Source organism: Vanessa cardui, chromosome 8 (genome assembly GCF_905220365.1).
Source record: "Vanessa cardui chromosome 8, ilVanCard2.1, whole genome shotgun sequence".
NCBI classification, from domain to species: Eukaryota; Metazoa; Arthropoda; class Insecta; order Lepidoptera; family Nymphalidae; genus Vanessa; species Vanessa cardui.
The window spans coordinates 5,285,528-5,298,588 of NC_061130.1; the positions used below are offsets into that span (position 1 = coordinate 5,285,528).

Consider the following 13,061-nt stretch of genomic DNA (forward strand, 5'->3'; position numbering starts at 1 on the left):
AAGTGTAAATCGTGCATGTTTTTGAATTCCTTACTAATATCGAAGAATTTACACATAAAGAAGCAATTATTTGTAAATATTAAAAATATCTAGAGCATATTCTGTATCTAGAGTAGAGATGGCCCAGTGGTTAGAACGCGTGCATCTTAACCGATGATTGCGGGTTCAAACCCAGGCAAGCACCGCTGATTCATGTGCTTAATTTGTCTTTATAATTCATCTCGTGCTCAGCGGTGAAGGAAAACATCGTGAGGAAACCTGCATGTGACAAATTTCATAGAAATTCTGCTACATGTGTATTCCACCAACCCGCATTGGAACAGCGTGGTGAAATATGTTCCAAACCTTCTCATCAAAGAGAGAGGAGGCCTTTAGCCCAGCAGTGGGAATTTACAGGCTGTTGTTGTTGTTGTTGTTGTTATTCTGTATCTGTAATATAACATACAGGGACGGCGAGTATACTACCTAAATACTACCTAAATACTAAAATATCTGAGTATCTGCAATCTTATAAGATATAAGGCGAGTAGAGAGTACATGAATTGGTTAATTCAAATTTAATTTAATCTTCTAAAATGACGGATCTAAAGTGCTCGTTAGAACATACTTGATTTTAAAATATATTTTTTATTTTAAAGTGTCATGTCTTACTTTTTTCTTACCCGTCAGTAGAGGACCGAAGCACACGTATTTTAATAAAATTTCGTATAGAGCTTACTAAGCGAATAATAAACCATAAGAAACCAATTAATTCAATTATCGTTTCTATAAAGTAAAGTAAAGTAAAGTAACAGCCTGTACATTTCCCACTGCTGAGATAAGGCCTCCTCTTCAATTTAGGAGAGGGTTTGGAACATATTCCACCACGCTGTTCCAATGCGGGTTGGTGGGATGCACATATGGCAGAATTTCGTTGAAATTATACACATGCAGGTTTCCTCACGATGTTTTCCTTCACCGCCGAGCACGAGATGAATTATAAACATAAATTAAGCACATATGTATAGTGGTGCTTGCCTGGGTTTGAATCCGCAACCATCGGTTAAGCACGCGTTCTAACCACTGGGCCATCTCAACGTTTCTATAATAACGTTATTAAGTAACGTTACAGAAGTTCGTAACGTACAGTTTCTGTAGTATATTTAATAGTTTAATCTTCATTATAAAAATGACGTAACCGAATCAGACTGATTTACTTTATGTTCCGTTGTGTGCTCGCAGTTCGAAAACGACAATTGTATTATCGTAATAATGAGATACACTGCGTCGAGGTTATCTCACAAAATATATAATTTTAATTAAAAATCCATAACAAAATAATGCTACTTAAATAGGAACATATTTAAATGCTATATTTAAAAAAGGTATTTTCAAACTTAATATGGTAATGACAACTGAATTAATGATCTATTTGCTTGCTTATTAGGCTAAGGTTCCAAGGCCTTGTAGCCTAGTCTTAATAATATCACTTTTATATATGTATATGGTAAATAATTTTTTACCAGAATTCTTCCAAACACGAAGTAACAAAATCGATAAAGTCATTCTATCTATACAGATAACCGTTTACTCTTCGCCTATCTTTGCAATCGTCAGAGAGAGTGCATCTGCCCTTAGTCATACTCTTATGTATGTATAACATATCTAATAACGCTGCGTAGTTCCCTTATCTCCGCTTAGATTGACCACCGCAAGAAATCGGTCAGAAGTATATCAGTAGTGGCATAGTTTAACTTAACATATCTAATAGATATATGTATGTATTTATATAGGTAATGCTTTAAATTTCTCGATCCTATATTTAACATCATAATACATATCTAATGAACAACTCTGATCAACTATTTTACTTTACAAACGCCATAAATTAAAAGATCGTGCATAATTCGAATTTATTTAATTGTTATTTTGTAAAGCGAAGTCTATCGTGTTTATGTATCATGATATAAAGACACTAATTTGATTGAATTGTAATTTGTATAGAACATAATGCAACATCCAATTAAATTCTAAGCTTAGTAAAATATGTAGTATCACCATTAGTAAAAAAATATATATACACAATTTTTTTGACGTGTACCAGTAGGTATATTCGTTAGGGTAATAACCTAGAGTTTTCAAGGCATATGTAGAATAGTAATGTGTATAGAACACTGACGTTGACCCTGCTAAATAATTTGATATGTTTTTTCCGCTTATTCAATGTTGGAACAAACAGGTTCCTTAACGAATGACTAAAGATTCTCGGTGAACAAATACGAGTACATTAATCAGTTGACTAGCGTACGTGGTCGAGATCATACGCACAATCTAATTTCAAAAATGAAGACCGTGTCAATTATTTTCATCGTTTTAGCGTCGTGTCTATGCGTGAGTTATTGCAAAGACCTAATTGTGGGAACGAGTTTCAATAACAGACTTATATGGCAAGAAAAAGCGGAATATAACTCTATTCCTCTGAAAAAGAGGGTCAAGGAAGTCTTCTTTGCTGATCCAGGTCAACAGATAATAAAGGTAATAATTAAGTAAGCTATGACCGGACGCGTTGATTTAAATAAACATTCAAATGCTTAAAAAATTAAACATTTAATCACTATTTTACTAAATTTACCTTTTTTATATAGTTTATTTATTGCCTTATAAAGTTTTTAATGTAGAATAAATTGTGTTTATATAAATAAAACTTAAATAGCAACGTCAATATCAAGTGATTACTAAGTATTCTTAAATAACATGAGAAGCAATCTAGTAACCTACTTATGTATATGTACTTGCGAAGCATTTCTACAATTAATAGTGGGAAATATATGAACTCATAAAAACGTTTGTTGTGATTGCGTAATAAACCTCAGCCATAACTACTGAATCTAGTAATTTTAAAATTGGAACATATATTTATTAAAAAATCATTAGTGGCCATTAAAAAAGGATCTGTGGCCATTTTACTACATTCGTGGGTAAACCTGCTATGTGTGTATGTGTATTTAGAAGAGGGAAATCTTTGTGTGAAAGTCTTTGTTATTTGAAGTTAAATAAAACTTGAATTTATATACATATGGAAATTAGGTTTCCAAGCGTAACAATATATGGATTTTTTAATGTAAGTACTGAAAAAAATCCTGATGTAGGGAACACTACTTAGAATTAAAGCAAAGAAATATTTAAGAGACAAGGATAAAAATATAATATAGCAAAATCGGTCACCGTTCGGAATAAGAAAAAACACGCACCTCGAATATTACATATAGATGTATACTAGGGTAAATTATATAATATATTGTGATCATATGTGTTAAATTATAACAAGTCGTTCACCTTAGATTCAATTTAAAGATTTAGATCAAGATACTTTCAACCTTGGTTCTTAAAAATCAATGACATCATATACATACATTTATTATGATGCTGAGAGTGTCAATAGATATAATAATTTATTCCAATTTAACGTGTTACATATTAAGTTATATGATTTATTCATATCACCGAGTTGGCTCAGCGGTATCAAGATGAGAATCTTGACCGATTATAGCGGGCTCAAATCTGGGCAACCATTAGTAAATTTAATGTGAATTACATCGTAAGGCAAAAATGCAGATTGCGTGTCTTAGTTCAAAATCTTTCACATATCTATCCATGCATTATTTTTTTCCTATACCATGACAAAATAATATAATAAATACTTTTTAATTATAATATTTCTTTTGTTACTGTAAATAAAATGAATTCTACTCCACAATGTGTCATGATAGTTTATATTAAAAAAAATGGTAATGTCTCATATTTTTCATTTTCAGGGAATAATTGCAAGGGATTTGGATCATACGGACGCAAGTGCGACGATCACATCGGGAGGAGTTGGTCAATCTTACGCCAACATCAGATTGAAGAGCGAAAGAGGGTCGGGTCTAAACTACCAAATCGAAATCTACGTTTAGAACAAGTTCATTAAATGTATATAAGTGAAATACCAAAATACTACAATAATTGTATACCATTTTATCATTTCAATTGTTATGATTACTGATTAAATTATAAACTAAATTGATGCTTTATTTTTGATAAACAATAAACAAGCAATGCAATTCGATACAAGAGAGTTAAATACAAATGTATTTGATATTGAATTGACGCGACTTCATTGGTTGAGATCTAATATAATAATCTGTGAATTTCATTGAAGTTTTTGAATGTCAGCGAAGTTCTTATCGAAACTTTAAATGTAAAATGAAATCGGATATAAGTAGTTCAGTGAAACAATAATATTTATCATGAATTGTTTGTAATGTATATCATTATTATAAGCATGTTATATATAGTTTATTGTGAAACTTTCTACTTTAAAACGTATCTCATGTTCCTTAACAATATCCACTGGACAAAATACTAATTTTTTTGGCTCTTTCCAATTCATTGACTGAACGCATGGTGGCAGATTTGATGTCACAAACATATTTTCTCTCAATGTTCAGTGCAGAGCAGATAATAAACAAAAATAAAGCACTGAAAAATTTAGTTATTCCTGGTCGGGCTTAAACAGCAGCCTTCGATTAAATAATACATGATCAAATGAATGAATTATAAAAATATGGCATTCTGATTGTGTTGTTTACTACACATAAGTGATGTATTGGTTATGTGACATTCAGTCACACATTTATTTATTTATTTTATTTTTATGGTATAGGTTGGCGGACGAGCATATGGGCCACCTGGTGGTAAGTGGTAACCATTACCCATAGACAATGACGCTGTAAGAAATATTAACTATTCTTTACATCGTCAATGCGTCACCAACCTTGGGAACTAAGTTGTTATGTCCCTCGTGCCTGTGGTTACACTGGCTCACTCGCCCTTCATACCGGAACACAACAATACTGCTGTTGTTTGGCGGTAGAATAACTGATGAGTGGGTGGTACCTACTCAGACGGGCTTGCTCAAAGCCCTGCCAAATTTATTATGAGATTGTGCTGTTTGTCATATTTTGTGTCAAACAAAGTTATGTATCAAATAAATAATGTTATTTCATCAATAGCTTGTAAATTTTCCACAGCTGGGCTAACGGCCTGCCCTCCCTTTGAGGACAAGGATTGTAGCATATTCCACCACGCTGCGCCAATGCGGGTGGGTGAAATACATATCTGGCACAATTTCTATGAAATTAGACACATGCAGATTTCTGCACAATGTTTTCCTTCAACACCGAGCACGAGATGAATTATAAACACAAATTAAACACATGAATATTCAGTGGTGCTTGCCTGTGCTTGAACCCGCAACCATCGGTTAAAATGCACGCGTTCTAACCACTGGACCATTTCGGCTCGTGTTATTTATATGTACAATAAAGTAAATACTTTTAAAAGAAACAGTGAATACCATTTTATAGACACAATTAATATAAGTAAACTTGTCACAGTTAAATACTGACTTTGAAAAGTCCTCCTGGGTAATCATCCTTCCTGAAGCATGATATTCATTTCTGTAATAATATTCTGTAGCTATTTATAAATCATGACAAAAATATATATGAACATAATTTATAACAAAATTAGTCGAATTATAAAAGCGTGGACGTATGTGCTTCGTATCCAGACAGGATATAAATAAATTTAATTGTTCTTGATGGACCCGGTCTACTTTCGAACCGGCGGTAGTTTTACATTTAATTCAATACTGTAACTTGATGATTTAAAATTGCTTTTATGAGCCAATCTCAAAATTATATATTGATTTTGATACAATTCACCTCCGATTTAGTATCGCTTTATATATTTTTTTAATCTGACCCACTGTAAAGTAAAAGTAAAGTAAAGTAAGCCTGTAAATTTCCCACCGCTGGGATAAGGCCTCCTCTTCCATTAAGGAGAGGGTTTTGGACCATATTCCACCACGTTGTTCCAATGCGGGTTGGTGGAATGCACATGTGGCAGAATTTCGATCAAATTAGACACATGCAGGTTTCCTCACGATTTTTTCCTTCACCGCTGAGCACGAGATGTTACTAACACAAATTACGCACATACATATATATAGTGGTGCTTGCCTGGGTTTGAACTTGCAATCATCGGTAAAGATGCACGCGTTCTAACCACTGGGCCATCTGACTCACTCACATTTTTATATATTATCTAAAAACAGGAAACGAGAACTCGATTGATATTTATTTTGACAAGGTTTTTGTTTTTGGAGCAAAGCTAATTTACGCGGCTTACTGTAAAGTGAAATGACAGTTGATTTTATATATACTAGCGACCCGGCCCGGCTTCACGCGGATGCAATATCTGATACCAAAATATATAACAGAATTTGTTTATTTACGATAACACATAAGAGTCGTTTAAAATTATCAGTGTTTTTTCACTATATTGTCATGTACATATATGATTTTTAATTAGCATGGTTATTTTTATTATTACAGTTAGTAATAATGGTTTACCAAACTTTCTCTCGTGAAAAAGACAATCTTCATAATGTCGAAATATCGAGCTCCAACAAATATAAATAAAAAAAACCGGTAAGCATTCCCTTTTAAATAACTATATTATATTGTCCATGTCTTATATACAAAAACCTTCCTCTCGAATCAATCTATCTATTAAAAATAACGCATCAATCGTTGCGTCATTTTAAAGATCTAAGCATACATAGGGACAGAGAGCGGCAAGCGCCTTTGCTGTATAGGTACTATGTAATGATAATTTTAAATCTTACAAAATTTTTAAAAACAATTTTAACATTTCTATTTTCAAACCTTTTTTTAGTTTACAACAGTATATGCATTAAAATGCATAAGATATAACGAGAGCAGCTTTAATCCAAGTGGTTTTCCTATAACACATTACGTGTTTTTTTTTACGAAATACTTTTTATATATCTTCGTTATTAATAAACTTTAATAGCTGTCATAAAAAGAGTTTTTAAATATTACAATTGAACATTTACGAATGTTTTCTGGAATCCTGTCGCAACATCCCCACGGAGAATTACTAACTTTGTTTTATCGCGTAACAGAGGTTACAAGTTTGTGATTGTTCCGTGTATTCGCGGTATGTCTGTCACGAATATTAAAATAAAAAGTTTGAACATTCCGCAAAATAAATACAGGAAAACGACAATTAATATTTTAATTCTTTAAACATATTAATCAGTAAGTCTTTTTTTTCGGTTTTATATACATACTAGCGACCCGCCCTGATGGTAAATGGTCACCATCACCCATAGACAATGACGCTGTAAGAAATATTAACTACTCATTACATCGTCAATGTGTCATCGTCATCGTCAAAACCAACCTTGGGAACTATGATGTTATGTCCCTTGTGCCTGTAATTACACTGGCTTATTCACCCTTCAAACCGGAACACAACAATAATGAGCCCTGGTATTTGGCGGTAGAATAACTGATGAGTGGGTGGTACCTACCCAGACAGGCTTGCACAAAGCCCTACCACCAAGTAAATGCAATCCTGATATCAAATAAACTGCAGAGTATCTCGCAATTTTCACAGTTTTACAGTCATTCTCTATTTTATTGTGCATATTTTAAAACTTCCTCTTGAATCACTCTACCTATTTTAAAAAACCGTATCAAAATCCAAAGCGTAAGTTTAAAGATTTAAGCATACATAGGGATATAAGGACAGAGAAAGCGACTTTGTTTTTTACTATGTAGTGATAGTGACAGTGATGATACAAAAATATGCAAACAGCGCTATTTACAATGCAAAATGTAACGATAGTTTACGTAAACGGTTGCCTTACCTTCGCCAAATAAGAATGCCATAAAAATAAGTAACAGTACTGTAAAAGGATGTATAACATACTAGACGAGCTATGTCCACAAAGGTTAGATGTGCTCACCGCATATTGAGGTAAATATTGTGAGTGACTCAATTTGCCAATCTAACACTGAGTCCATCGCTATGTAACGTGTCATGAATCACATTAAGGTCTATAAGGTAACTGATGTAAGAGTACACACCTGTTCATACGTTACATTATTGAGTTAAATACAATTTGTATTTCTGTGTAATAGCAATCAATTCTTAATTAAACAAGGTATTATCTTAATACAAATCTTTGTATCGTTCTAATCCTTTTTATTTTAACGGTTGAATGGGACACCAGCTGGTAATGTTCACTACCGCTGATAAACGTTAGCACGTTAAAAATATTAAAAAAATCTTACACTCAACCTTATGAACTAAGATCTTTCTATAGTTTCTTGAGTCTGTAGTCAAGCCTGTAGCCAAATACAGAATAAAGCATTAGTCAAACCAACGCCCTTGAAACCTAATTAAAAAAAAGTAATTAATACAATAAATTTGATCATAACTTTTAAATACAAAGCAACTATTCAATTCCTCGTAATTGCTACTAACCAAGGATTCGGCGACGTGTTTAAGTTTACCGAGATACAACAGTACAAAAACCGTTCACTACATCCTGATCCGGATGAGCAGTTTAACTATTTTTCAATAGTTTAATTAAACTAAGCGACGTGTCCTTAGACACTTCCAGTTTCGCAATTAATTACATTCCATGTCACATTTTATAAAGAGTGAAAACTTTTTCGTTTTTATTTTAGTTCTGTTAGTTTCCTGTATTCCCTATAATTAATTTCAAAACAAAACATGCGTGAAATGGTATTATATAAACGTTATAGTGATTATATGATATGAAAAACATTATAATTAACAATTGTTGAAAAAGAGTAACTACTGAGTTTCTTGCCGGTTCTTCTCAGTAGATATACTTACCGAACCAGTGGTAGCTTCACTTGATTGTTAAATGACGATTCAAAAGTGCTTGTAAAAGCCTGCTTTTATAGTTTATCTCGATTTCGATTTCATGCGTCTTTCTTAGCCTCGAGATCATAATTATTCGTCTACCTATACGTGATTATAACCCACTGTCCACAACGATATGTCTTTCAATACTCCAGCACAAGCTCTTCGACGCACATTCCGGAGTTCGAACATGTTCTCACAGGTCAAGTTTCAGACCCAGAATCAAAGCCTTAACGAGCACTAGCTATAATATTTTGATTTCAACAACAACAACAGCCTGTAAATTCCCACTGCTGGACTAAAGGCCTCTTCTCCTTTAGAGGAGAAGGTTTTGGAACATATTCCACCACGCTGTTCCAATGCGGGTTGGTGGAATACACATGTGGCAGAATTTCTATGAAATTTGTCACATGCAGGTTTCCTCACGATGTTTTCCTTCATCGCCGAGTACGAGATGAATTATAAAGACAAATTAAGCACATGAATCAGCGGTGCTTGCCTGGGTTTCAACCCGCAATCATCGGTTAAGATGCACGCGTTCTAACCACTGGGCCATCTCGACTCTTTTTTGATTTCATATATAGAAAATGACAACTATAACAATAAATATAGTACATTGAGTTCGTAGTAAACTTCAAACACACTGCGGTTGGTTTGAACAATTATTAAACTGAAACTGTTCAATCCAGTAGCAGACCACGCTAATTAAGTTTGTAAGCTACTAATTATATCAGATCTAATTAGAAAAAAGAGCATTCAATGAAATATCTTCGATAAAATATCTTTGCAATTTTTTAATATCATTATTTTTACATAGTAAAGAACAAAGTCGCTTACAGCTGTCTGTCCCTAACCATGCTTAGATCTTTAAAATTACGCAATGGATATTGATGCATTTTTTTTAATAGGTAGAGTGATTTGAGTGGAAGGTATTTGTTCAATAATACATGGATAATATATTAAAGATACATTGATCATTTAAGAAGTTTTTAATGTGATGTCGTAAATAAACAAATTCTGTAGTATGTCTATTTGGTATCAGTATTGCTCGCTATGGCCTCGTAGTTAGGTAAATAAAATTAATATTAGGCATTCATTAACATTATTTATTTTAAAACCAGTAGAACATTTTCTGTAATCACCAGATGTAAAAGAAATAACAATAAATAATTAAAAATTGAAAAAGGATGACCAAATGTATCAGTGTTTAATTTAAATTTTATGCTTCTTTAGAATTGAAGAACATACAAAAGTAGCAAACCATTCTATTTACAAAAGCGTATATACATATCTAACTCTATTGTATTCAATAAAGCAGATTTAAATTCGTTAAAAAATAAAACAGCTATGTATACATATCATAAAACTGTGAAATGTAAACTTCATGAGGTAAATGTTTCATAAATTACAATATTAATAAAGTTTTTATACCAGCCTTGGGAGACAGAGTCTTATACAGGGTTATTGGTATCTCGACGTATATCCGTTAGGTGGTGATAGGGGTGACTATTTGCAATAATTTTAACCCCCATATGCATATCCAAAAGTGAACCATTTTTGAGTTATCACGTTTTTTAGTTTTTTTTTCAAAATTTGTCAAAAATGCAACTTCAAAATTTTATTTAAAAAAAAGTTTGGAATAAAATCTATTTTTTTCTTTTGTTTTATAAAAACGATTAAACACTGGGTATTTGTCAATATTTAAGTAATAATTATCGGTCCAAATTTAAAAATACGAGACGGAAAACGAATTTATTTCAATATTTTTTTTATGTTAAATAATTGTTTAATAATCCTGTATATTCCTTAAATGACAATTAGATACTTAAAACTAATATGGATAGACAATGATCAGGACGTCATCTGGGCTGATTTTGGGCACGATAGTTAATATCAAAGGAGGCTAGCCAACCAAGCATGCAAGATAAATCATAGTGCACCACTCTTTGTGTTCGCGTATGTGTGTTTGTATGTTAGCGTCTGTGTGTGTGTGTGTTTTCAATAATAATAATAATAATATTTTATATAAAACAATTATTTAATTGAATGAAGCTATTTATTACAGGATAATGGTAAACGACCAAATTAAGTAGCCCGGTGTGTGGCAGTTGGATGTAGATATTCCTGTACCTTTGTAATTTTTTGTCTATTTCTTACTTGGTGGTAGGGCTTTGTGCATGCCCACCTGGGTAGGTACCACCCACTCACCATACCATCAGATATGCTACCGCTAAACAACAGTACGCAGTATTGTTGTTTTCCGGTTTGAAGTGAGCCAGTGTAACTACAGGCACAAGGGACATAACATCTTAGTTCCCAAGGTTGGTGGCTCATTGACGATGTAAGGAATAGTTAATATTTTTTTACACCGTCATTGTCTGTGGGTGATGGTGACCACTTACCATCAAGTGGCCCATATGCTCGTCCTCCAACTTATTCCATAAAAAAAAACTTTTTACCGATTCTAGGAATATCTGGAAGGCATTTTATCTGACCACAAGACCAACGAGACAGTTACTACTAAGATAAGTGCAAAAACTCAAATAATTACTTGGTGGTAGGGCTTTGTGCAAGCCCGTCTGGGTAGGTACCACCCACTCATCTGTTATACTACCGCCAAATAACAGTACTCAATATTGTTGTGTTCCGGTTTGAAGGGTGAGTGAGCCAGTGTAACTACAGGCACAAGGGATATAACATCTTAGTTCCCAAGGTTGGTGGCCCATTGACGATGTAAGGTAATATATCTTACAGTGTCATTGTCTATGGGTGATGGTGACCACTTTCCATCAGGTGGCCCATATGCTCGTCCGCCAACCTATAACATAAAAAAATATATATAATAGGTCATTGTGTCCAGCAAACAATAATAATTTTTATTTCTTGTTATGCTGACCAATAATAAAAAAAGACACGACTAAGCACTGATATACTTGGAAATGAAAAACTCGTCTGCACGCCTTTTTATATATCATAATATTTACCGGAATAAATGATTGCTACTAACGAAATAAACTTGCTGAGCTTCTATTAGTTGTCTTATTTTAAGTTATTTCTTGTGAATAATTTAAAAATTTACTCCGATAAAATTATCATAATAATATGTGTGTATCAACTAAAAGTATTTTCTTTTTTAGCAATCAGAAGGAAAAATAATTAAAAAAAAGAACAATTGAAACAACCTATAACTAATTTATTTAAAAATAATCTCAATTTTTAACAATAATTCAAATTATACTCAAATTTTGAGCAATCACAAACAACCGTTAATTTCAGATATGACAAAAACATAAATAAACACAAAATCACAATTATAAATAAACTATCTTACTGCTAAGCAGTGAAAGTACCGAGAACCTTACCGACCGACGACTGATGAGAAAGTGACCTGCAGTCTATCGAGCGGTCGTTTTTATACGAGTCGGAAGGTACGCCAACTACCCGCAATAAGTTCGGCTTATATATATATATGTCGGAGATTGGAAAACGGAACGTCAAATCCTAATCGATTTGGGCGTATTCGGACACAGTGGTGGACAACACTGAGGTGGTTGACAGCTGACGGTTGCCAAGGGTTGTTTATATGGAAAAAGCTAATAATTGATGAACGTCCGACTTCGCCGCGTTTCTGAATATACATCATGGAAGAAGATCGCCCACAATCTCCAACGTTCCCTTCGTTATCAGAAGCGGGATGTAACCGAGAAGAAAATCGACGCGAAGCACGTGGTACCGGAGATACAAAATGGCACCTACTTATTGAGCAGCAAAACCGCAATTTTATGGCGTTGATCGAGGCAATGAAAGCACCATCTACTAGCAAAGATATCCAGCTACCCGAATTCAACCCAGATCATGACAACGTAGATGCTCGCGCATGGATTACAACCAAGGATATGTGCATCACGGATCCAAACTTGCGAGGCGCTTCACTCATGATGGCTTTGAGTCGTGCGCTTAAAGGACAATCTTCGGCTTGGCTATCGCAAGTGTCTTTTAATGGAATGACTTGGAGCAACTTCAAGGATTTATTTATTGCCAGGTATGAGAGTGCCGAAACTTCTGCTGCGTTTTTGATTAATTTAAACAATGGTAGACCAAAAGAGAACGAATGTTTAGCCTCATATGCAGCAAAATTGATGTCGTCTATTATGTCAAAGTGGAAAAATCTCTCAGTTGAACAAATTGCAGTGTCTACTGTCCTAGCGCATATTTCTCAATTTGAACCTCGGATTCAGCGAATCTCCTTCACGGAAAATATTACCACCAGA

At 33.6% G+C, this 13,061-nt stretch overlaps 1 protein-coding gene across 1 annotated transcript; it reads left to right on the forward strand.

Moving 5' to 3' along the window:
* The first annotated feature begins 2,226 nt into the window (after positions 1-2,226).
* Positions 2,227-4,037, forward strand: LOC124532067 (probable salivary secreted peptide). Its single transcript, XM_047106704.1, has 2 exons — positions 2,227-2,514; positions 3,795-4,037. The coding sequence occupies exons 1-2, from the start codon at positions 2,323-2,325 to the stop codon at positions 3,933-3,935; spliced, it is 333 nt and encodes a 110-aa protein (XP_046962660.1). The 5' UTR covers positions 2,227-2,322; the 3' UTR covers positions 3,936-4,037.
* Positions 4,038-13,061: the final 9,024 nt, after the last annotated feature.

Bases quoted from the DNA above. Each gene is read 5' to 3' on its own strand.
- LOC124532067 (XM_047106704.1), top strand. From the start codon at position 2,323: ATGAAGACCGTGTCAATTATTTTCATCGTTTTAGCGTCGTGTCTATGC. The intron at 2,515-3,794 runs GTAATAATTAAG...TTTCATTTTCAG, and splicing joins CAGGTCAACAGATAATAAAG to GGAATAATTGCAAGGGATTT.